This window comes from Microcebus murinus, chromosome X (genome assembly GCF_040939455.1).
Source record: "Microcebus murinus isolate Inina chromosome X, M.murinus_Inina_mat1.0, whole genome shotgun sequence".
In the NCBI taxonomy this organism is placed as follows: Eukaryota; Metazoa; Chordata; class Mammalia; order Primates; family Cheirogaleidae; genus Microcebus; species Microcebus murinus.
The window spans coordinates 121,815,680-121,841,764 of NC_134136.1; the positions used below are offsets into that span (position 1 = coordinate 121,815,680).

General features: G+C 41.3%; 2 protein-coding genes across 4 annotated transcripts in view; one reads left to right on the forward strand and one right to left on the reverse strand.

The window, feature by feature from the left end:
- Nucleotides 1–5,796: 5,796 nt before the first annotated feature.
- Nucleotides 5,797–26,085, reverse strand: part of ZNF182 (zinc finger protein 182) — a 46,125-nt gene continuing 25,836 nt past the window's right edge. For 2 of the 3 annotated variants that reach the window (XM_012738036.3, XM_012738035.3), the window contains 3 exons: nt 13,968–14,094; nt 13,633–13,722; nt 5,797–8,633 (listed from right to left, as the gene is read on the reverse strand). In XM_012738036.3, coding sequence (XP_012593490.1) covers nt 7,000–8,633; nt 13,633–13,722; nt 13,968–14,094 — 1,851 coding nt within the window. In that variant the 3' untranslated portion in view covers nt 5,797–6,999. Of the gene's footprint in view, nt 8,634–13,632; nt 13,723–13,967; nt 14,095–16,305; nt 16,396–26,085 lie in introns of those variants that run through there. The other variant, XM_075999545.1, reaches the window with a different exon arrangement.
- LOC142865937 (small ribosomal subunit protein uS2-like) lies at nt 16,383–17,298 on the forward strand. Its single transcript, XM_075999546.1, has one exon. The coding sequence runs from the start codon at nt 16,383–16,385 to the stop codon at nt 17,268–17,270; it is 888 nt and encodes a 295-aa protein (XP_075855661.1). The 3' UTR covers nt 17,271–17,298.

Here is a 26,085-nt window from a genome sequence, read left to right on the forward strand (position 1 = left end):
CTTTTTGAATACTCATAATAAAGGCACCCTGCTGTCCTTGGATGCTGAAGACAAGCAGCACTACAGTTAGAACACTGATATCTGAGCTAATACATGGACCCACACACGTAGCTCAAGCCCAAGGGTTGGTGGCAGACCCTTATGATAAGCCCACAGTCCCAAACACATCCTGTATTCAATGTGAGCATCACCCCAAATTGGCAATGACAGCACTATTCCGGTGGCTTAATCTCATAAGATCTCACGAAAGAAATATGGGACATGCAGCAAGAGCAATCTTCTTTTAGTACCAGAACCAGGCCCAGTGACCTGTCTGGGTGGCAATGGCCCCCAGCTAGTCTCAGGCACTGAAGAGAGACTTAGAAAACTTAGAGGCGGGCTTTTACACAGGGCTTGGAGCCCCCACTTGTGGGCTACTAAGGGCAGCACTGAAGAAAGCCATGACTCTTAAGGGTCATTAGGCACATGCTATAGTCAGGCTTGGTCTTTATCTGAACTGACAATCTTGGTCTTTTAATTCTCTGGCATTTTGGTCTCTGCAAATCTCAGGTACCTCAGCAGCTTTCTGATACCTCCATTTTTTAATAGTTTTTTAGTTGTTCTCAGTAGAAACATTGGTCTGCTAAAAGCCTCTTTGATATCACCAAAAGCAGAAGTTTCTCTAATAAGATATTTTGCTTCTCCTCCAACATGTAACAAAACCCAGGTTGAGTGCAGCCATCCTTTCTGTGAGCAAGAAAGAAGAAAGATGTTCACATATATTTTTTCCTCATCACCCAGGGCACTGTTGAGCCATATGTTGTTGCAGGATAAGGAAGATGAAGAAGGAAGGTTGCAGCATGGAAGGAAGGTAGCTTTCAAAACCTAGACACACTAATCATAAATATCAAATTACCTGGGCAAGCCTTCCTTCCCCAGAGACCAGCTGGCTATAATTCTCCAGTATCATATATCCACACAGAATCTGCTAAGCAGGGTCCAGGTGCTGCCACTACTGCCAGATGAAGTCCTCTGTCTCATCCCAATGTCACTGGTCCCTGCAATAACACATGATGGCCTCATCTGCAGTGGTCATCCCTGGGTGATGATGAAAAGGCATGTAGAAACTTCTTACCTCTAAAGTGCTGAAATTGTTCAGGTGTAAAAGATTCCTCATCTCTTTTGGACCCTGGAGGAGGTATTTTTTTCTCTCACCTCCTAAGTGAAATAGCCAGATTTTGCCAAGATGAAAATGGGCAGCTTTGTTGTGCAGCCCCTGAAACTGTCTTTTTTTCGTCTTCAGAGGCTCGCAAGCCCAAGTGGGTGGCCTTAAGTTGTGAATCATGTCCTCTTACAGGGATCGAGTTACCAAACCAGAACTCATTTTCACATTTGAGAAAGAATACCCTTTGATGTCAGAGAGAAAAATCTAAAGTTGCATAGGTTAGAGAGCACTAGAAAGATTGTGTATAGTGGATGAAAGGAAGATTCCATCTGGTGAGTGGGAGGTTGACCCCTTTGATGTGCCATCAACATGTCATGTCTTCCCTAAAGGAGGCAGGCCTCTGGTGATTACATGACATAGATGTGAGCTACTTAGATAAAAGGACATCTCCACATCTCCCTCAATTCTTTGCTTAGCTTTGGGAAAGAACCGGCCCCCTTCCTTATCCACAGATCTCATCCCATCTTCCTTCAGCTGGAATGAGCCTTTCTAGGTCAGTCTCCTATTCCCAGGCCTTTTCATTTTCCTTCCCTCCATTGTCATCAACCCCTTTACTTATGCACTCAGACATTTATAGATTTGTCCTTTTCCAAATTTGTGACTTGTGTTTCTCCTACATTCTTCTCTCATCCTTGTAAAAAGCCTAAATGTGTTTTCTCCTAGTGTTTTATAACCAGATTGTACCCCATCCAAATTTAAATTCCTCCTTTTGAAGATCTCCATTATGTGGTCCCATCACTTGTGTCTCTATGTTCTCCCAAATTGAAGTTATGATTTCTTTGTTTCCTTGTTGTTTGTTGGTGGTACAAAGAAAAACAATTTCTGTAGTTTGAGCTTGTATTTGGCAACCTTGCTAAATTCACTTAGTAATTCAAACACTTTGTAGAATCATCTGCAGAGACTGAAGTTTTTGTTTTTGTTTATTTATTTTATTTTTGAGACAGAGTCTCGCTCTGTTGCCTGGGCTAGAGTGCCGTGGCATCAGCCTAGCTCACAGCAACCTCAAACTCCTGGGTTCAAGTGATCCTCCTGCCTCAGCCTCCTGAGTAGCTGGGACTACAGGCATGCACCACCATGCCCAGCTAAAAATTTTTTTTTGAAACAGGATCTCACTTTGTTGCCCAGGCTAGATTGCAGTGGCACCGTCATAGCTCACTGCAACCTCCAATGCCTGGACTCAAGCAAGCCTCCTCCCTCTGCCTCCTGAATAGCTGGGACTATAGGTGTGTGCCACCAGGCCCAGATATTTTTCTATTTTTTGGTAGAGATGGGGTCTCACTATGTTGCTCAGGCTGGACTTGAACTCCTGGGCTCAAGCAATCCTCCTGCCTCAGCCTCCCAAAGTGCTAGGATTACAGGCCTGAGCCTGTACCACACATGAAAAAAGTTTTATTTATTCACTTGCAGTTATTATTCTTTTTCTTATCACACTGCCTCAGACCTCTAGTACAATGTTGAGTGGAAGTCGGAATAGCAGACATCCTTGTCTCAGTCCCAATCTCAGGAGGAAATTTTTTCCATGTCACCATTAAGTTTTTTTTTTTTTTTTTTTTTGAGACAGAGTCTCGCTTTGTTGCCCAGGCTACAGTGAGTGCCGTGGCGTCAGCCTAGCTCACAGCAACCTCAAACTCCTGGGCTCAAGCGATCCTTCTGTCTCAGCCTCCCGAGTAGCTGGGACTACAGGCATGTGCCACCATGCCCGGCTAATTTTTTATATATATATCAGTTGGCCAATTAGTTTCTTTCTATTTATAGTAGAGATGGGGTCTCGCTCTTGCTCAGGCTGGTTTTGAACTCCTGACCTTGAGCAATCCGCCCACCTCAGCCTCCCAGAGAGCTAGGATTACAGGCATGAGCCACCGCGCCCGGCCTCATGTCACCATTAAGTTTTGTTAAGGTTTTTATTTTAAAACACATCCTTGGCCGGGTGTGGTAGCTCACACTTTTAATCCTAGCACTCTGGGAGGCCAAGGCGGGAGGACCACTTGAGGTCAGGAGTTCAAGACCAGCTTCAGCAAAAGCAAGACCCATCTCTACTAAAAAAAAAAAAAATAGAAAGAAATTAGCCACACAACTAAAATAGAAAAACTTAGCCGGGCATGGTGGCCCATGCCTGTAGTCCCAGTTATTCGGGAGGCTGAGGCAAGAGGATCACCTGAGCCCAGGAGTTTGAGGTTGCTGTGAGCTAGGCTGACGCCATGGCACTTTAGCCCAGGCAACAGAGCAAGAATGAATGATTGAATGAATGAATAAATACACATCCTTTATCAGACTAAGGAGGTTCTCTTTCTAGTTCACTAAGAATTTATATTGTGAATGGGTGAATTTTACCAAATCCCCTTTTCTGTATCTATCAGTTTCACCTTTACTACTTATATTGACTAAATTTTCAAATTTATTGGCATAAATGTTTTTTGTAATTCCCTTATTGTCTTTCTAATGTTTATAGAATCTGTAGTGCTGTTCACTATATAAGGGACATTTGAAAAATTTTGGGGTTTTTTCCTTTAGTCCAGTTTCTTTTATTAATCTTTTCAAAGAACTAGCTTTGATTTTCTATATGGTTTGTCCTCTAGAGGTCACAAAAACAAATGTGATCAAGGAAACTTGTAGAAAGTGCCAAGCATAGATAGTAAGCTAGGTGTTTATGAGATATGAACAAAACTCATAGGATTATAAAGTATAGATAATGAGTATAAACAAGTAGCTTTAGACCTACAGGAAGAATTCATAAGATACATTATAGTTAGCAAGTTAGTAACTTGTAAGATATGCTAAAGATAAATAGAATACATGGACTATATGATAGAACAAACAACGGTATTACTTATAAAATAGGGATGGGAACACCTAGTACAGATCTGCATGGTTGTAGGGTCAGTCAAGGGTCACAGGGCTGATCTTAGGGATCCCAGGGTAGTCTTGAGAGCCCTAGGGAACAAGTTGAGGAGGGATAATTTTATTCTAGAAGTTTTAGCTATAGCAATAAGACAAATAACTGGCATAAACAATATGAGGATGGGACTAGGGCTGGCCTAAGGGCACAAAAGAGCTGATTTGGGGGAGGTGTCACCTCTTGTGGTGGGGCCTCTCCCCCTAAGTGTAAATAAATAAGAACATGGAACACAGAGGTGACATTCATTGGGCACTGTGTCCAGAGTACATGCTGTTCCCATCCTGTATACCTGTGGTCACTTCAGGGTCCCCAGGACAACTCCACTTTGTGCAGAAACCCTGGTGACTACGTCCTGCCTCCTCCACTCAACTCCCCATAGCCATCACCATGAGGCTGTGCACTGCTGAGACCCTATAATCCCTGATACCACAGATCCCCAATCACTCCACAGAGTGCCCCCATTCTCCCATTCCAGCACAGTCGGCCCACCTTGACTGCCCAGCCCTCTTATTCTCTTCACTCATTAATGCCACACCATGATTTGGCAACCCACTGCCCTGCAATGCTCTTCACTCAGCCCCATTCACCACCATTATTCATACTGTGCTTCATATTACTCCCAATTTTCTTCACTCTGCCCACTCACTCACTTATGCTCTACTCATTCCTGCTATCCCCAACATTACTCGTGTTTATTTACACTTGACTGTTTCTTATCCAGTAATACCAATCAGCCCCACATTTCCTCTCCCTGAAAAGGTTCTGAATGTGACATGTCTGACTTACATAGCTCATTAGGGAAGCTATGAACCGCCACTCATTTTCTTAGGACAATTCAGAGGGCAAAGGGCAGCCTGGGAGGGCACAGACAAGGTCTCAGGTCTAACTCACCCACTTGTTTTGATAAACCTGAACATTGCCTATCCCGAGGTCTTATATAACTTGGGCTGTCCAGTTCCACTACAGAGATGGCCCCACTGAAAAACCTCAGAAGTGCAGGGGCCACAAATAGAGTTATTCACAAGCAAAACCTCTCATTCTGGGGCAAATGTCCTGTTATGTGGTCTTTGGTTGTGCCCATTCAGACCATCACTGCCAATCTGTCCCTCACCTTGGAAAATCTGTGTCACCTCAGGAGCGAGTTACTCAACCTCTCTGTGTATTCATGTTTTATACCTCTTGTAAAAAGTGTGTGTCTATGTGTGTGTTAATGAAGTAATTTAAATCATTTTGTTAAGATATGGAAAGACATTGGTAGGCTTTAGTACAAGATCTTTTCACGTATGTCCTGTGCATACTAAAAAGGAAATGTGTTCTAGTCTCATTTATTTTAGGTTTACCTAATATGGTCCTAGCTGACCTGAGAATCACTCTATTTGACACCCTCAGGAAAATATAATGCCTAAGTAACTTTGGAATTAATGGAATATCTGTTGTTCTGTCTGTCTGGTTATTCAATCTATTCATTCAAAAAAAATTAAACTCCATATTAGGCATATCCATATCTTCATAATGCTATGAAGTCCTATATTTAGACTCTGACTCTATTCTTTAATATAACAGTAATAGGATAATATGCGCTTTTAAAAGGTTTTATTTATTTTTTTAAAAGGCAGTACAGCCACATAGTACAATTTTCAAAAGCTATGAAAGGATACACAGTTATCTCCCTCCCAATTCCACCCCCCCCCCCGCCACCACTGCCCCTTCCCTGAGGTAATCAGGGTTACCAGCTTCTTGTGTCTCTTTTCAGACATAATTCATACATATGCAATCAATTATGTACTTACCATTTTTCTCCTTTTTATGTACAAATGGTAGCAGATCATACTTATTATCTTGTACCTTACTTTTCCTACCTAAGAGCACAACTTGGAGATTATTCCACATCACTACGTAAATGGTACCCAAGTTCTCTTTATTAATTCATTTTGTCTACCTAGGAATATGCTGTGTGAATATACCACAATTTCAGGAAACAGAACCCTGGTGGTGTCATTTAGATAGCTTCCAATCTTTTGTTTTCACAAATAATGTATCAATGAATACCTCTATATGTTCATCATTTTGTACACATGTGAGTACATACATTCCTAGGAGTGGAATTGCTGGCTCAAAAGCCATGTGCATTTGTGGTTTTGATTACTTCTGAATCATTCCTCTTTGAATGAGAAGAGTTTTTCCTGGACTTGCTATTTGCTAGAAGTTCATGTGGGGAAGAAACTAGGGCCACATTCTGGGCAGATCAGTTTTTCTAACAACTGGGATTTTTTCCCACATGTGTTAGTTCTTTCAGACTTTACTTCTCCTGAGTCAGTAAACAGGGGCAGCTGTAGGGCTCTTCACAAGGAAAAGCCCGTTCTTTTCCTCTAGAACACCCTGCCCCAACTGTTGCTCCCATCAGTACAGACTACACTCTACAAATATGGCTTGTCTTGGCGATTCATTGTTGAGGCTAATGCATGTTTCTCCTCAGACCACAAATGGTCTAGGAAGCATCCTACCTCCTACCTGCCCATGAACTCTGTTTCTGTTGTTTTATTTATGGTTCTGCACTTCGGGGTGTATCCCAAACCTCAGCTAAGAGTCCTTACCAGTGCCATCTCACAGATGCAGCCTTGAGCACTCTCTCTCTCTCTCTGAACTCTCCTGACCTGGTGCTTTATTTCCTCTGCCAGCCCTCTTGTCAGGGTTTCAGCTGTCTCCTAATTTTGTCAGATACAGAGATTATACTTCTGCTTCTTTTTCTCCTGTAGCTTTTGGATCAAGACTGAGATGAAAAGAAAGGCCAACTTTATTCCCCATATTTAAATCAGAAGTCAGAACATATTTTTAAAATGTTAATTAAATTGACACAACTTTCCTTCAGTGTACAAAACAGACACTGCTGATTTATTCTCTAATGTGCGATGAGCTTTGACTTCCGGATGTGGCCTCTTCCATAGACTTTCTTTCCGGTATGGGTTCTCTGGTGTACAATAAGGTTTGATTTTTGGGTAAAAGCTTTCCCACATTCCGTACACTTATAGGGCTTCTCTCCAGTGTGAGTTCTTTGATGTACAGTGAATGTTGACTTTTCTCTGAAAGCTTTGCCACACTCAGTGCATGCATAGGGTTTCTCTCCTGTGTGTGTTCTCTGATGTATTATGAGCTGTGACTTCTGGCTAAAAGCTTTCCAACACACAGGACATTCATAGGGTTTCTCTCCTGTATGAATTCTCTGATGTATAATGAGCTTTGACTTTTCTCTGAAGGCTTTGCCACATTCATTACATTTATAGGGTTTTTCTTCTGTATGAGTTCTTTGATGTATAATAAGATACGATTTTTGGGAAAATGCTTTTTCACATTCATTGCACTCATAGGGTTTCTCTCCAGTATGACCTCTCTGATGTAGCATGAGATAAGATTTCTGAGAAAAGGCTTTCTCACATTCATTACATTCAAAGGGTTTCTCTCCTGAGTGAGTTCTCTGATGTACACCAAGGTTTGATTTTTGGGTGAAGGTTTTTCCACACACATCACATTCATATGGTTTCTCTCCTGTATGAGTTCTTTGATGCACAATGAGGGTTGACTTCTCATTGAAAGATTTCCCACATTCGGTACATTTATGTGGTTTCTCTCCCGTATGAGTTCGCTGATGTATAATGAGAGTTGACTTATCACTGAAAGTTTTCTTACACTCATTACATTCATGGAGTTTCTTTCCTGTATGGGTACTATGATGTATAATTAGATCAAGCTTCTGTATGAAAGATTCTCCACATTTAGTGCATTCATAGGTTTTCTCTCCTGTGTGGGTCTTCTGATGGACAATGAGGTTTGATTTCTGAGTGAAGGCTTTTCCACATTCATTACATTCATAAGGTTTCTCTCCCGTGTGTGTCCTGTAATGTATAATGACAGTTGACTTTTCTCTGAAGGCTTTTCCACATTCAGGACACTCAAAGGGTCTCTCTCCTGTATGGGTTCTCAGGTGTATAATGAGCTGAGATTTTTGGCTAAAGGCTTTTCCACATTCAGTACAGCCAAAGGGTTTCTCTCCTGTGTGAGTTCTCCAATGTACAATGAGGTGTGACTTCTTGCTGAAGGTTTTCCTACATGCAGTACATTCAAAGGGTTTCTCTCCATTTTTGATTCTCTGGTGTAGACTAAGGCCTTTCTTTCGCCTGAGGGCTTTCCCACACTCTTTATATCCATGGGGTATCACTCCAGGATTTGTTTTCTTATACTCAGTATGGAAGAATAATTTTGCACATCCACTATCATATTTCTTTTCTGCAGAGCTTCTACTAAATAAGTCTAAATTATCTACAATATTATTTCCAAGTGGTTCATATTTATGGGGTCTTTGTATTGAAACAACAAGGTTTGTACTTAGATGAAGTGTGTTTCCAAATTCTTTACAGTCACGGCCACTCTTGGTTGTAACTGTTTCCTTGTCAGGAAATCCAACTTGCCTCAACAGACATTTATGTTGATCATCCTGATGATGCCTCTTAATCTGTTCATCAACTTGGCAGACTTCTTCTAGAAAGAAGTACAATAAACCATCTTTATACTTTGACATCATGGAATGGACCTTCTTTAGAAACACCCTGCCATATGAAAGCTGACAGTAACATCCCATTTTATCAGAGTTCCTAGAGAAAGAGTCTTTTACCAAACTGCCATGTGCTGATCTTTTTGTTACCAAGAACAACCTTACCTCAACACCTCAGTCTTTCTTACCTCTACTTTTACATCATTTCTGACTTCCATCAACTCTGAGAACCTTATTGTCATTAATCTTCAGTTATCATATGAACTTTTAACTGTACCTGGCTTATACTATTAATATTTTCACATAGGTAGAAATGCAACAGTGTGATTCCTAGACTCAAGTCTTATAATTCCTAGACTCAAGTCTTATAATAATACCAAATACACATTGTCAGTGAATGAGAGAAAAATCTAGAATAATTAGTCTGACAAAACAAAGAAAAAACTAAAAATCTTTGCCTATATGGGTTCACTTGTGGTATCCACCCAAGCTTGTATTCGAAGTTCTTCAATACCACCTTCTCTGCTCCTGTCTATGCTATTTCTAATAAAAGCTCTGCTGTTAACTCCAAATTCTTTCTTTTGTTCTGTCACTCACATAGCCCTGTCCTCCATATTTTGCTATATTCAGAATCTAGATAACTTTCATGAGGCAGCTCGGTCTTTTCAAAAAATCTTACTCTAATCTTCCTATATAACTTTTTACTAACTTCTAGTCAGTCATCCGTACCACTCATTTAAACAAGTTAAAATTGCAAAGCCTTGCCTATAATTTCATATTTTATCAATTGCAAAATACATATTATTTCACATTTTAACATGTCTAAATCTGGATGTACCTTATAATTAATGACATTTCATAGATAAATTGCTGGCAATTTTTCTTAGTGGTATGCCTTTAAATCAATGGTATATTGAAGTCAATAAAATATGGTAATTTTTTGCACATGTACTGAATGTTTAATCATTTTTGTAGTTTACTCTTCTATTCCCCAATATTTTATATGAAAATTTTCAAGCATAAAAAAATAGTTGAAAAAAGGGTACAATAACTATTCATTACCACTTAGATTCAACATTTTGCCATAGTAACACTGAATTTTAAAAAGGATTTTGCAGTTGTGGTTTCACTTCCTATGATTTCCTTTCATTGGATAGCTAAGCCCTAGTTCTTAACTAAGGATGAACACAAAATCACACGAAGAGCTTTTAAAATATGTGCTTCATGGAACCCAGGCTCCACCAAGGATCTGCTGAATATGAACCTCCTTAGGTGATAACAAGCAATCATAATAAGCAAAAATGGCCCATGTGGTTAGGGTCATGGCCTCTCTACCTCAGAAGCAAATCCTTGATCACCATTTCACTTGATCTATGACCTTAGGCAAGTGATCTAATCTATCTGTATCTTACTTTCCTACCTGTATAGGAATTACAGCATGCCCACCCAAATGGATGTTGAGAAGATTAAATTACTTATAACAGGGCATGCATGGCACATAGGAAGTACTTTTCAAATGTTTGCTACTACCACTGCAACTACTACTATTATGATTATTAAAAGCTACTACATTACTGTAAAAAGAAATAAGGAGTATCTATATACTTAATATGTTGTTGAATATTAAGTGAAAAAAGGCAGTAAATAAAACTGTGCATAGTAGGAAATGAATATATAAATACATACATACATGTTCATGTTATAAAAAATGATGGAATAATAAACCTGTAATTTTTAATAAAGGTTACCTATGGCGGAAGGAAGGAAGGTAGTAGAATGGAGAAGGAAAGAAGGTGGACTTCTCTGAATATACCTTGTTTTCTTGATTTGACTTTGGAACCAAGTGAATATTTTATAAATATTTTATGTAATCATAAAGCAAAACTGAATATAAAAGGATTCCTTAATAACAGTAAACATCCCTTCATCTGCATTTCATAACAACCAAGTTGAAAGAAGAGTATAATAACTACTCATATTAGATTTAGATTCAACCATTCAACCATTTAGATTCAACCATTTAGATTCAACATTTTGCCATAGAAATACTGAAATTTAAAATGGATTGTGCAGCTGTGGTTTCACTCCTCTGACTTCCATTCATTACATGGCTAAGCCCTAGTTCTTTTTTTTGGAGACAGTGTCTTCCTCTGTTACTGGGGCTAGAGTGCCATGGTGTCAGCCTAGCTCACAGCAACCTCAAACTCCTGGGCTCAAGCGATCCTCCTGCCTCAACCTCCCAGGTAGCTGGGACTACAGGCATGTGCCACGATGCCTGGCTAATTTTTTCTGTATATTTTTAATTGTCCAGCTAATTTCTTTCTATTTTTAGTAGAGACAGTGTCTCACTCTTGCTCAGGGTGGTCTTGAACTCCTGACCTTGAGTGATCCTCCTGCCTCAGCCTCCCAGAGTGTTAGGATTACAGGCATGAGCCACCACGCAGACCTAAGCCCTAGTTCTTAATCCTAGTTCTTAATGTTGAAACATCTTGATTATCAATGGCACCAACATGATTACCTCAATTCATTCAATCACTATATACACACGCAACAGTCTCAGAAGAATACTACCTTCAGATGTGGGATTAATAATTTTAGAAACTTTTAAGTCCAGAATTTGATTTGGAAATATCAATTTGAATACATAAGGTATTTTTTCTGTAAAAAATGTATACATAGTCCCTAGTTTTGTCGATGAAAAGCCCTAAAAATTATTCCCTAACATGTACATTGTGGGCTCAAAACATTATTTTCTACTAAAATGAACCAGGGCTCCTTGGAGAAACGGCCAATTCCAAGTCAGAGTCGGGAAATATACAAAATGAACCTGGAACATGTTGTAACACCAGAAATCAAGGAAGCTACCAAAGACTCAGGAGCTAACTTGAAGGAGTTTCTACTGGCCAAAGATAAGACAGTTTGATTTATAATAAGTATATTAAGGCAATGGATTAAAACATAAAAATGTTTAAACCCATAAGTCCATAAATGACATGGATAAAAAAGATATAATTTATTGGTCACCTTTGGATGATGCTATAAAAGCAACTCATTATTTTGAAAACTGATTAGTAAATGGAAAAACAATCACTTAGCCTGTCTTTTCTGTATAATATGTAACTCATGGCAACCAAATAATAGATGAGAAGCAATTTCTCTTTGTAGAATTATTCCATCTAATCAATAAAGAAATGTAGAATATCACCATTTTGCAACCATTAATTAATGGATCTAAGCAGTAATCAGCAACGACTAGTAACAGAACAAAAAGTGACAACTATGCATTAGATGCCTCCTGGTGGAAGTAGCTAGAAGTAATATTGCTAAAAGAAAAAATAAAAACCTGAATCTGATCCAGGTTCTAGATCTAACTATCAACTTACAAGAAATACAGAGGATGATGTTAATTACCACTATGTGACAAAATCTAGAATATGGAAAACTAAAGGTCAAATGACCCAGTTACTTAAAAAAGGAATATTAGGGGAAAAAAGAGAGATGGAGGGGAACGAATCATCTATAAATTATAAGAGACAAGAATCTGAGGAGCTATGAATATTCCCAGCACCCAGATCCTGATTTCTAAATATCACATTCACTAATAGGAATCAGACGTCTTTGGAGAAGTTGCTGATTCCAGGTCTGAAATGGGGAAAGTACAAGGTGAGCCTGGAACATTATGTTTGTGCTAAAAAGTGAAGAAATTCTCAAAGAATGATGGGGGCACATCAAAAGGACAAAGGGGCCACCCTGAACGGACTTGTACTGGCCAACCTAAGGACAATTTCAACATGAAAATGAATAATGACAGTATTAGATGATAACACATTGAAAAAATAAAAATCAACCATCTTATTAATAACTGATTTAGGCAAGAATCATCACTGAATCTTAAAACCACTGGGTAAAAGTTTTTGAGAAACAGGATATTCATGCAGTTTGACAGTTCCTCAAAATGGTAAAGATAGAGTTACCATATGGTACAACAATTCTAATCCTATGTATCTACCCAAAAGAAATGAAAACATACATTACTACAAAAACTTGTACATGAATGTTCATAGCAGCATTATTCATAACAGCCAAAAAGTGGAAACAACTACAGTATCCATCAATGGATGAATGGATAAACAAAATATGGTCTATGTATACAATGGAATATTATTGCTCCATAAAAAGAATGAGGAACTGATATGCACTACAATGTGGATGTTGAAAACATGCCAAGTGAAAGAAACCAAATATAAAAGGCCACATTTTATATGATTCCATTTATATAAAACATCCAGAATAAACAAAATCATGGAGACAGAAAGTAGTTTAGTGGTTGCCAAGGAATGGGAGGAGGAGAGAATCCAGAGTGACTACTAAGGAGCAGGGGCTTCTTTTAGGGGTGATGAAAACATTCTAGAATTTGATAGTGATGATGGTTGCACAACTCTATGAATATACTAAAAACCACTAACTTGTATACTTTTAAAGACTGAATTTTGTGATGTGTGAATTATATCTCAATAAAGCTACTTTTAAAAAATAGATAATCAAGATGTTTCGGGAAAACAAATCTTACAGGAATATCTAAGCTGAACAAGAAAAAAGGAGTCAGGTTATCTAACCTGGAATTACAGCATTAGAGTCCAGGCCTGTGACTAATGTGGGCCTGGCTTCAGATAAGTAAGTGATAGGTGAGAATCATCAAAGTGGTAGGGCCTGGGTGGTAGCATTTAATAAACATATATGGAACAAAAGGAACTATGCAGAAACTTGCCGGTGAGCACCAACTTAAGCAGAATGAGTGATCTGGTGTGGGGAGGATAGGGGAGGGAGTATCAGTCTTATGTTTGAGGTATTCATGTTCCTGTCCTCCAACAGTGCCAAAGGGCCACAACCTTTTCTTAAGATATTCGTAAAAGTCCTTTCAGAGTGCCTCACCTCTGACTGATAGGCTGGAGCCTCATTCCCAGGGCCTGGGTCAATCCTACTTACCTGGAAAGCTCCTAACTAGGATTCTTCCTTCTGCCGGGGATTCTTCAACCTCCAACTTGAGGATGAGGTCTGGTTTAGTAACCTGTTGCCCTATTAATGAGAAATGACAGAGATACTTCCTTGGTCTTCAGAGCCTCTGAGACAGAGGAAGTTGCAGTTTGGGGGCAGCACAAGGGACCTATCACTAACAAATTGTAAAATCAAACCATTTAACCTGGGTTTTGAGTTCACAAACACCTAGTCACAAGAGGTAGAGGGGGAATTGAGAAAGAAAAGGTCCTCTATTGGATACAATAATCATAAATAGCAAAATTACCTGAGGAGGCCATCCTTACCCACAAAGACCAGGTTGCTGTAGGTCTCCAGCATCACGTCTCTATACAGGGTCCTCTGTGGAAGGTTTAGGTACTGCCACTCCTCCTGGGAGAAATCCACAGCCACGTCTTCAAATGTCACTAGTTCCTGTAATGGTGCATTCCTTTTATTTTAAAATGCTTGCGACTGGGTAATAAAGCTAGAATGTAGGGGAACTACTGATTGGGTTTCCAGTTCATCATAATGACAATACTAGATGTGTATTTCATATTAAGTTAGTGACCTACTTTGTGGAAAATCACAAATCATAGTGGAAAAATATTCCATTAATAGAATATTTAAAGACAGTGTGATATTAGAACAAGGATAGACAAATAGTCCAGTGGAGCTAGAAAGAGAATCCAAACATGTATATATATCTGATTTATGGCAAAGTTGGCACAGTAAAGCAACTGGGAGAAAATTATCTTTTCAATAAATGTAGATGGGTTATTTGGATATCTATATGGGGAAAAATGAAATGTAACCCCTGTTACTATACACAAAAATTAGCTACAGGTAAATTATAAATCAAATGCGAGAGGTAACCAATAAAGTGCCTATAAAATAATACAGAAAAATGTCTTCCTAAGCTTGAGATAGGGAAAGAATTCTGAAACAAGGTATGTAAAGCACCACTCATAAAGGAAAAGACATGTAAGTGTTACAAGAGTAAAAGTACTGCAGTGAAAAGGCAAACCACAGATGGGGAGATTATTGGCAATATTAATGAGTGATAAAGGGGTCTTATCTGTAATATATAAAATAACCCCTACAAATCAATAAGAAACATACAAATAACACGAAAGAATAGACAAGAGAAGTAAATAGGTACTTCACTAAAAAGGAAAACCAAATGCCCTATGAACATCAGAAAATGTACTCAACCCCATTAGTACTCAGGTAAATGAAAATTTAAGATGCATAGAAACACCAATATGCAGTCACCAGAAAAGTTATAATCAAGCATACTAAAATACCATAATATTGTGTTGAAATGGGAACTCTCACATACTGTTAGTGGAATGTAAGCTGGTATAATCATTTTGGGACCAGTTTGACATTATTTACCAAGGTTAATGATTTGCATATACTGTGACCCAGCAATTCTACTCTTAAGTATACATACACCTTGGAGAAAATTATGCACATGAGCTCTAGAAAACAAGTGTACAGATGTTCACAGCAGCACTATTTTTAAACCTTTCACTCAGATGTCGAGTGTGACTCGACATGGTTAGCAAACATTATAGAGATTAAAATTACTCTTTGAATGTCTCAATAATTTGAAATATAAAAAAATCCAAATAAATAAGTTTGTATGAAAAGAAACTCCAGTTTTTTATTCTACTGCCGCACTTTGTAAAATCTGGGGTATTTAAAAAATTAAATCCTGAGTAGAATAAAGGAATCGAGAAAAAAGCGAGTGCAAAATCATGGAAGAAATCCAAATGTCCATCAACAGCAGAAAGAGTAAATTATGGCACAGTGATTCAATGGAATGCTGTGTAGTAATGAAAATGAATGAACTGCCACAGCATGTTGTGAAGCAGGTTCACTGTGCACTGGTTACCAACTTGTCTGAGTCCAGTGAGACAGAATACCCCTGTACACCAGTTACATGGAGCACATTTATTACCTACAGATAGGGTGCAAGGAACAACAGAAACCTAGTATTCATTGTGAGCTGGTACCCCAAGACTCAGGAAAGCTGCACAAGGTGGATGGAGTCTCATATGTGTGTACCCCACTTGCACCACAGCTGACAGACCTCAGAAAGCAGCCTTCCTTGGGTTTTATACCTTGGGTGGGGCGGGGGCACATGGCACACTAGGCTAAAGCACTGAGGAACATCCAGTTTCTAGGAGGTGACCAGAACAGAGCCCAGGCTATTCTGGCCAGCTCCTCCCTTAAAGCAGGATGTTACATTCCCAACACATTATACAGTTATTCTTGAGAACTATAAGTAAAAAAGCAGGGAGAAGTCAGTCAGTCCAAGGCTACCCAGAGAACTGTTCTGCACATGTCCAATGTAGATGAATGTCACAGATGTACTGATGAGCAAAAGAAATCAGAAACAAAAGTCTATATACTGCACTATCCTATTTATATATAGTAAGAGAACAGGCAAGGCTAATCCATGATGTTAGAAGTCAGAATAGTGATTAGTTTTGTGGGTGGCAATGACTTTGGGACAGGGTATAAGGGAAAATTCTGAGGTCCCGATTATGCTTGATATGTTGGCCAAGGTGGTGGCTACATAGCGTGTTCACTTTGTAATAATTCATCAAGCTATACACTTTTAAACTGTATACTTGCTTTCCATGCTACCCGCGGAAGGGGCCCATACGGCGTTGTTCTGGATTCCTGTCGTAACTTAAAGGGAAACTTTCACGATGTCCGGAGCCCTTGATGTCCTGCAAATGGAAGAGGAGGATGTCCTCAAATTCCTTGCAGCAGGAACCCACTTAGGTGGCACCAACCTTGACTTCCAAATGGAACAGTACATCTACAAAAGGAAAACTGATGGCATCTACATTATAAATCTGAAGAGGACCTGGGAGAAGCTTCTGTTGGCAGCTCGTGCCATTGTTGCCATTGAAAACCCCGCTGATGTCAGTGTCATATCCTCCAGGAATACTGGCCAGCGAGCTGTGCTGAAGTTTGCTGCTGCCACTGGAGCCACTCCTATTGCTGGCCGCTTCACTCCTGGAACCTTCACTAACCAGATCCAGGTAGCATTCCGGGAGCCGCGTCTTCTGGTGGTTACTGACCCCAGGGCTGACCACCAGCCTCTCATAGAGGCATCTTATGTTAACCTGCCTACCATTGCTCTGTGTAACACAGATTCTCCTCTGCGTTATGTGGAAATTGCCATCCCATGCAACAACAAGGGGGCTCACTCTGTGGGTCTGATGTGGTGGATGCTGGCCCGGGAAGTTTTCCGAATACACGGCACCATCTCCCGTGAACGCCTGTGGGAGGTCATGCCTGATCTCTACTTCTACAGAGATCCTGAAGAGATTGAGAAGGAAGAGCAAGCTGCCGCCAAGAAAGCTGTGACAAAAGAGGAATTTCAGGGTGAATGGACAGCTCCAGCTCCTGAGTTTACTGCTACTCAGCCCGAGGTTGCAGACTGGTCTGAAAGTGTGCAGGTGCCCTCTGTGCCTATTCAGCAATTCCCCACTGAAGACTGGAGCGCTCAGCCTTCCACGGAAGACTGGTCTGCAGCTCCCACTGCTCAGGCCACTGAATGGGTGGGAACAACCACTGAGTGGTCTTAAGTTCTACAAACTCTTAAAAATGGAAATAAGGTTGATGGAAAATAAACATGAGTTTCTAAAAATTAAAAAAAAATTAAACTGTACTTATAAACTGTGTATGTTATTCTTAAATGTGCTTTATATCTTTACACATAAAAATTATTTTGACAAAATCACAGAGGCAATTCAATGGAAAATAGGAGTTCCTGTTTTAACAAATGGTTCTGGAACAACTGGATATCGATATGCGAATAAAAGAACCTCAATTAATACCTCCAACATATATAAAGATGGATTCAAAATGAATCATAGACCTAAACCTGTAATATTATATTTCTAGAAGAAAATATGGGAGAAAATCTCTTTACCTTGGGTTGGACAAATATTTCTTAGATGTGACACCAAAATCCAAAATATACTGTTAAGAGATTGAAAAGATAAGCTAGAGAACAGAAGAAAATATCTGCAAATCAAATATCTAGCAAAGAACTTGCATTGAGAATACATAAGGAACCCTCAAAAACTAAAAAACAGGAGGGGGAAAAATGGCGGATTAGGGCTGACCTCTTGACTCTCGGCTCTCAGGGTGAGGGGTAAAGAGGACGGACGACCACACGCAGGCCATCTGCACCTACTCTGGAGCAGATTCGCAGGACTGCAAAGAGACACTGGGATACGGAAATCTGGACAACAATTAAAGGTGAACCGAAATTCTTTCACAAAACCCAGGGAGTTGGAAGTATAGTAGGGAGGGAGCGCGCCTGCCCGTCAGCCGCCCCACGGGCTGGCCGGAGGAGGCATCCCTTCTACCCCACACAGGGAGATGATCCCTTCCCCGCTGAACTGCCTGAAGTTGATGGGAGGTGGCAACATGGGCAGACGAGCGGTTTGGAGGGGAATCTGAAGCAGGCAGCATTTTGAATTCTACACAGCGCCTCACCGAAGCAGTAGGGAGTGCAGGAAGGGTCTGAACCCAGCACCCGCTCCTTAGCCCCGCCGCCCAGCCCCCACAGCTTGGAGACTCCTGCCCGGGAGATGTTCTCCTTGCTTTCCCTCTGCCCCAAACCAGCTGAACTGTTCCCGCTTCAGGAGAGGACAGCCTATTGAGCCCACAGCGCCGCTGAAGTGGTAGTGGGTGGGGAGAAGGGCCCAGCCCCCGTGGCTTGGAGACGCCACACAGATCTGTGCGGGAGGCGTTCACCAGGCTTCCCCAGGGCCCCAAACCAGCTGAACTGTTCCTGCTTCAGGAGAGGGCAGCCTATCAAGCCCACAGCACCTCTGAAGCGGTAGAGGGTAGGAAGAAGGGCCCAGCTCTGTGCCTGCTCCCCTGCCCAGCTACTCTACTCCCGAGGCTTGGAGAAGCTGTAGAGGACTGCGCTGGAGGAGTTTGCCAGGCATCTCTACTACCCTAAACCAGACAAACTCTTCGAGCAGCTGGAGAAGGCACCTCTCTGAACCACCAGAACCCCACTGAACCAGTAGCAGGAGAAGAAAGGGTCCAAACCCTGCAGCCACTTCCTAGCACCACCACACTGCCCCGAAGCTTGGAGACACTGCGGGGGACAGCGCTCAAGCATTTCTCTGGCACCTCTTCTACCCTAAACTGGCTGATCTGTTCGGGCCTCCGGAGAAGGCAACTTGTTGAGTTCCCAGCCTCCGCTGAAACAGAAGCAAGAGGGAGAAGGTCCGAACCCAGCAGCTGCTTCCCAGCTCCACCGAGCCGCTCCTTAGCATGAGAACACTGCGGAGGGCTGCCCCAGTAGTAAACTCAGTCTTCCCCTCTGCCCTAACCGGGCAGGTGGCCTTGAAAGCTGAATTTATAAGGGTGGAAAGTTGAGAGTGGTGCTTTGTTCGGCAGCTATCGCATAAGTCTGCACCTGAGTGGTATCTTGCTGCACTCAGTGGTTGGCGTTCTGTGCCCAGAGAGTAGAGCCTGTCTTAGCAAGGCAGAGAAGCGAAGGAGGCTGCTATTTCTGAGGACTCGAAGAACCCTTGGGAGAGACAATACATGACCAGAACACATCCTCCCCTGGTCTTCCAAGGATCATTCCTTTGGAACCCAAGTACACAGCTTATATTGACTTCCAGCACCTCTGGTCCTCAACAAAGTATCCAGATGAGGAAGAACCAGCGAAAAACATCAGGAACCATGAAATATCAGAGAGAAAAGTCACCTCCAAAAGAAAATACTCATTCTCCACCAACGGATGCCAACTTACATGATATGATTAAACTAACAGAGGAAGAATTCTGAATATGGATTGTTAAAAAGCTCAATGGAATCAAAGAGAAAATAGAATCCCAACATAGAGAAACCACAAGAACAATCCAGGAAATGAATGAAAAATTCTCCAAAGATATAGAAATAATTCAGAGAAACCAAGCAGAAATTCTAGCAATGAAGGAAACATTCAAGGAACTCCATAATACAGTGGAAAACCTCAAAAATAGGACAGATCATGCTGATAACCTCAATAAGAAATGAAAAAGGAGAGATCACAACAGACTCCACAGAAATACAAAACATTATGTTTGACTACTATAGAAATCTATATGCCCAAAAACTACAGAACAAAGACAAAATGGACAGATTCCTGGAATCACACAACATCCCTAAGTTCACCCAGGAGGAAAATGAGTTCCTGAAAAGACCAATCACAAGCTCAGAAATTGAAGCAGTAATTAAAAACCTCCCTAAACGGAAAAGTCCCAGGCCAGATGGCTACACCCCAGAGTTCTACCAAACATTCAAGGATGAACTCATACCTATAATACAGAAACTATTCCACACCATTGACAAGGACGGTATCCTTCCTAACTCATTCTATGAAGCCAATATCACCTTGATACCAAAGCCAGGAAAGGATGCAACAAAAAAAGAAAATTATAGACCAGTATCCCTCATGAATATAGTTGCAAAAATCCTAAACAAAATTTTAGCAAATAGAATTCAGCAGCACATCAAAAAAATAATTCACCATGACCAAGTGGGGTTTATTCCTGGCATGCGAGGCTATTCAACATACACAAGTCTATAAATGCAATCCACTTTATAGATAAAGTCAAGAACAAAGACCATATGATTCTGTCAATAGATGCAGAAAAAGCATTTGATAAAGTCCAACATACCTTTATGACAAAAACCCTTAACAAAATAGGCACAGACGGCCCATACCTTAAATTTATCATATCCGGATCCGAATTAAGATGGCGGACGAGAAACACCGCCAGACAGAGTGTCTCTGCAGAAAAGACAGATTCTAGCAGAAATTAGAAGAAAGAAGCAAGAACACAAGCCTACATCGGATGAGGGTCAGAAGGAGGGGTACCTGAGACCACAGGAGACTCCATGGGAGCAGGTTGTGGAGGAGAACTAGAAGCAGAGACCTCCGGAGCAGCCTGGAGACCAGCGGCAAGGGTAGGTAGAGTGATTAACTCTCCCCTCCCTTGCATCTCGGACTGCTGATGGGCTCTCCAGTAGGTGGAGAGACCTGTAGACACCAGCCCAGAGACGGCCACCGCCAGTGAGTGGTAAGCCTATAGCTGACGCGGTACCAGGCTCCCACTCCCGCAGAGCACTTACCTGTGCACAGACCCCAGCCACGCAACAGGCGCCATATTGCCTCATTCTCCCCTCCCCCGACCCTATCCGTGGCTGCCCAGAGAGACAATATAGCCACCAGCTGGAGGCACCTCCAGGGAACGGGACCTTCCCTTTTGGGGCCCTGCAGCTGACTGAGGGGAACTCAGACTCTGAGGTCCCTACCCGCCAGCCCTCCCAGGATCTGCTGGCCTGGTGATCCCAGGAGAACGGGGCAGATTCTGAGGCTTAGAGACATAGACCCAGCTTGGGCTCCCTGTGGGTGAATTGGGACTGGCACTCCTCTCCCTGGTGGGGATATAGTTTGAACTCTGGGACCCAGAGGTCAGACCTGCAGAGACCAGATCCCATGTATCCAGGTCTCACATTGCCCGGAACACAGAAGGGATATGTACGAACAGCCTACTGAAGTGTGTGTGCCTTGAGGGGCAGATCAGCATCCTAGAGGGCAACCCTCATCCCAAAAGGAGGCCGTTCACCCAGCCCAGGTGGCGTTCCTGCGCAGGGAACCTCCTGGCCGGCATCACAGCCAGGGGAGGCCCGGTGGCATGAGGTCTGGCCTGCTGGCAGACACCCAGGAATAGCTGTGGAGTGGGGGAGGGTGGAAAGAAGTGAGGCCCACTCCAGACTGCGGGTCTCAGACAGCCTCACCCCCACACGCAGACTCTCTGACTGAGCGGGGCAATTCTAGCCCCTCCTTGGTAGCTGTTCCCGGAAGCAGAAAACAGAACTTTGGCCCCTACTAACAGCATTGGTGGTGCCTGAGGGCAGGCTTACACACCCCAGCTCCGCCCAGACTCACTCCCAGACCAGCCCTCACTGAGAGGGAGAAAAGGACACACCTGGAAGTCCCAGGGCCCCACCGACCACCTGAGGCACTAGAGTGCCTCTCCAGGGAAACAAGAGCTGGTCACAGGTCACAAAAACAACAGCATAGCCTGTTCCTCCAAGCAAGTGCCACCTACTGACAAGGAGGACACCCTGCACACCCTCTTCACGGCACCTACTGACTCATTATACAGGGAGTGGTCGAACCTCACCTACAGACACCACCTACTGGCTGAGAAACTAAACAAGGTGTGTGAATACCCAAACAAAAACCTAAAGGAAAGAAACAACAACTGATCAAAAGGGAAGAAATCAGCGAAGGAACTCCGGAAATATGAAGAACCAAACGGAAAACACACCCCCAAAGAGAAGCACCAGCCCCTTAAAAACACACACCAACCAAAATCAGGCAACCAAAACAGAAGAGGAATTCCGAATGTGGATCATAAGAAAATTCAATGACCTGCAAGAATAACTCAATAACCAACACAAAGAAACCACAAAAAGCCTCCAAGACCTGGAACAGAGGTTCACTAAAGAAATTAATACAATGAAGAAAAGTTTAACCGAACTCCTGGAAATGAGGAATCAATTCAGGGAACTACAAAATTCAGTGGAAAGCCTCAAGAACAGGGTAGATCAAACAGAAGAAAGAATCTCAGAGACTGAAGATAACACTCTCCAATTAAATAAAACAGTCACAGAGATAGAGCAGAGAAACAAGAGAAAAAAGCAAAGCCTACAAGAGATGTGGGATTATGTGAAGAAACCTAATGTGAGGGTCATAGGGTTACCAGAAGGGGAAGAAGACAACACTCAAGGGTTGGACAAGCTATTCAAAGATATAATAGAGGAAAATTTCCCAGGCCTTGCTCAAAATCTCAATATACAAGTTGAAGAAGCTCAGAGGACCCCTGAGAGATTAAATGCAAATAGGAAGAAGTCACGACATGCAGTCATCAGACTGACCAAAATATCAACTAAAGAGGCCCTTCTAAGAGCTGTAAGATGAATGAAGCAAGTAACATACATGGGAAAGCCAATTCGAATAACACCAGACTTCTCTAATGAGACTTTACAAGCAAGGAGAGACTGGGGCCCCATTCTCACTCTTCTGAAACAAAACAATGCCCAGCCTAGAATCTTATTCCCTGCCAAACTAAGCTTCGTATTTGAAGGAGAAATCAAGACTTTCTCAGATAAGCAAAGACTGAGGGAATTCACCAATACAAGACCAGCCTTTCTAGAAGTACTCAAAACAGTGTTACCCATGGATCAGCACAATAAACACTCACGAATGTAAATCTACTCTAAGCTAAAGATCAAAGCCCAGACACTACAAACAGCTCAAGAGAGAAAACAAAGCAACAAAGTTCAACCCAACATAATGAACAGAAATCTGCCCCACCTATCAGTTATCTCAATAAATGTGAATGGCTTGAACTCCCCACTCAAGAGACATAGGCTGGCCATATGGATAAAAAAACACAAGCCAAGTATCTGCTGCCTTCAGGAAACACATCTAACCTGCAAGGACATTGGCCTAGGCAAAGAATTTATGAAGAAGACTCCAAAGGCAATCACAGCAGCAACAAAAATAAAAAAATGGGACCTAATGAAATTAAAAAGCTTCTGCACAGCCAAAGAAACTGTCAAGAGAACAGACAACCCACAGAATGGGAGAAAATTTCTGCAAGCTACACATCTGATAAAGGGCTGATAACTAGAATCTATTTAGAACTCAGGAAAATCAACAAGAAAAAATCAAATAACCCTATCAAAAAATGGCCAAAGGACATGAATAGAAACTTCTCGAAAGAAGACAGAATAATGGCCAACAAACATATGAAAAAATATTCAACATCTCTAATCATCAGGGAAATGCAAATCAAAACCACAATCAGATATCACTTAACTCCAGTGAGAATGGCCTTTCCCAAAAAGTCCCCAAACAACAAATGCTGGCATGGATGTGGAGAGAGAGGAACACTCCTACACTGCTAGTGGGACTGCAAACTAGTTCAACCTCTGTGGAAAGCAATATGGAGATACCTCAAAGCGATACAAGCAGATGTACCATTTGATCCAGCAATTCCACTACTGGGCATCTACCCAAAAGATCAAAAGTCACTTTATGAAAAAGACACATGCACTCGAATGCTTAATGCAGCATAATTCACAATTGCAAAGCTATGGAAACAACCCAAGTGCCCATCAACTCATGAGTAGATTAATAAAATGTGGTATATGTATATCATGGAGTACTACTCAGCTTTAAGAAACAACGGTGATATAGCACCTCTTGTATATTCCTGGATAGACCTGGAACCCATTCTACTAAGTGAAGTATCTCAAAAATGGAAAAACCAGCACCACATGTACTCACCAGCAAATTGGTATTAACGGATCAACACCTAAGTGGACATATAGGAGTAACATTTATCGGGTGTCGGGAGGGTGGGAGAAGGGAGGAAGGGACGGGTATATACAACCAGAATGAGTAAGAAGTGCAACGTTTGGGGGATGGACATGCTTGAAGCTCTTATTCGAGGAGGGGGGCATGGGCAATATAAGTAACCTTAACACTTGTACCCCCATAATACGCTAAAATAAAATTAAAATTAAAAAAATTTATCAAATCCATTTATGACAAACCAATGGCTAACATCATTCTAAATGGGGAAATATTGAAATCATTCCCCCTTCGAACTGGAACTAGACAAGGATACCCACTTTCTCCCCTCCTATTCAACATAGTGCTAGAAGTCTTAGCTATAGCAATCAGGCATGAGAGGTGTATTAAGGGCATCCAAGTTGTGTCAGATGAGATCAAACTCTCACTCTCCGTCAATGATATGATATTATATCTAGAAAACCCCATGGACTCATCCAAGAGACTCCTAGATCTGATCAATGAATTCAGTAAAGTTTCAGGGTATAAAATCAATATACACAAATCAGAAGCATTCATATATGCCAAAAACCATCAAGCAGAAACTCAAATCAAAAATGCAATACCCTTTTCTTTAGCTCCAAAGAAAATTAAATATCTAGGAGTATATCTAATGAGAGATACGAAAGATTTATACAAGGAGAACTATGAAACACTAAAAAAAGAAATTGTAGATGATTTAAACAGATGGAAAAATCTACCATGCTCATGGCTTGGAAGAATCAATATTGTTAAAATGTCAATATTATCTAAGGTGAATCTACAGAATCAATGCAATTTCCATCAAAATACCACCAGCATTCTTTACAGATTTAGAAAAAATAGTCCTTCACTTTGTATGGAACCAGACAAAACCACGCATAGCCAAAGCAATCTTAAGTAAAAAGAACAAACTGGGAGGGATCAGTCTTCCTGACTTCAAGCTGTACTATAAGGCATTAATAGTAAAATCTGCCTGGTACTGGCACAAGAACAGAAACATCGATATCTGGAATAGATCTGAGATTCCAGAGATCAAACCATCTGTATACAGTAACCTAATCTTTGATAAAGCAGACAAAAATATAGTATGGGGAAAAGATTCTCTCTTCAATAAATGGTGCTGGGAAAACTGGTTAGCAATATGCAGAAGAGCAAATCAGGACCCCAACCTCTCACCCCTCACAGAAATTTACTCAAGATGGATAACAGACCTAAACCTAAGACATGAAACTTTAAGAATCCTAGAAGAAGATGTTGGGAAAACCCTATCAGATATTGGTCTAGGCAAAGAATTTATGAGGAAGACCCCCAAGGCAATCACTGCCACAGCAAAAATAAACAAATGGGATCTGATCAAATTAAAAAGTTTCTGCACTGCCAAGGAAACGATCATTATAGCAAATAGACAACCCACAGAATGGGAGAAAATATTCACTCCCTACACTTCCGATAAAGGTCTAATAACAAGAGTCTATCTAGAACTTAAAAGAATAAACAAGAAAAAATCAAACAACCCCATCAAGAAATGGGCAATGGAAATGAACAGAAACTTCTCAAAAGAAGACAGAATGGCTTGCAAACATATAAAAAATGTTCAACATCTCTAATCATTAGAGAAATGCAAATCAAAACCACAATGAGATACCACCTAACCCCAGTGAGAATGGCCTGTATCAAGAAATCCCAAAACAACAAATGCTGTTGAGGATACGGAGAGACAGGAACACTCTTACACTGCGGGTGGGACTGCAAATTAGTGCAACCTTTTGTGGAAAAGAATTTGGAGATTCCTCAAACAACTAGAAATAGAAATACTATTCGACCCAGCAATAGCGTTGTTGGGCATCTATCCAAAAGAACATAAGTCACTCTATTATAAAGACATCTGCACCCAAATGTTTATGGCAGCACAATTCACTATTGCACGGTCATGGAAACTACCTAAGTGCCCGTCAATTCATGAATGGATAACT

Excerpts from the sequence above, each read along its gene's own strand:
- LOC142865937 (XM_075999546.1), top strand. The coding sequence starts at position 16,383 with ATGTCCGGAGCCCTTGATGTCCTGCAAATGGAAGAGGAGGATGTCCTC.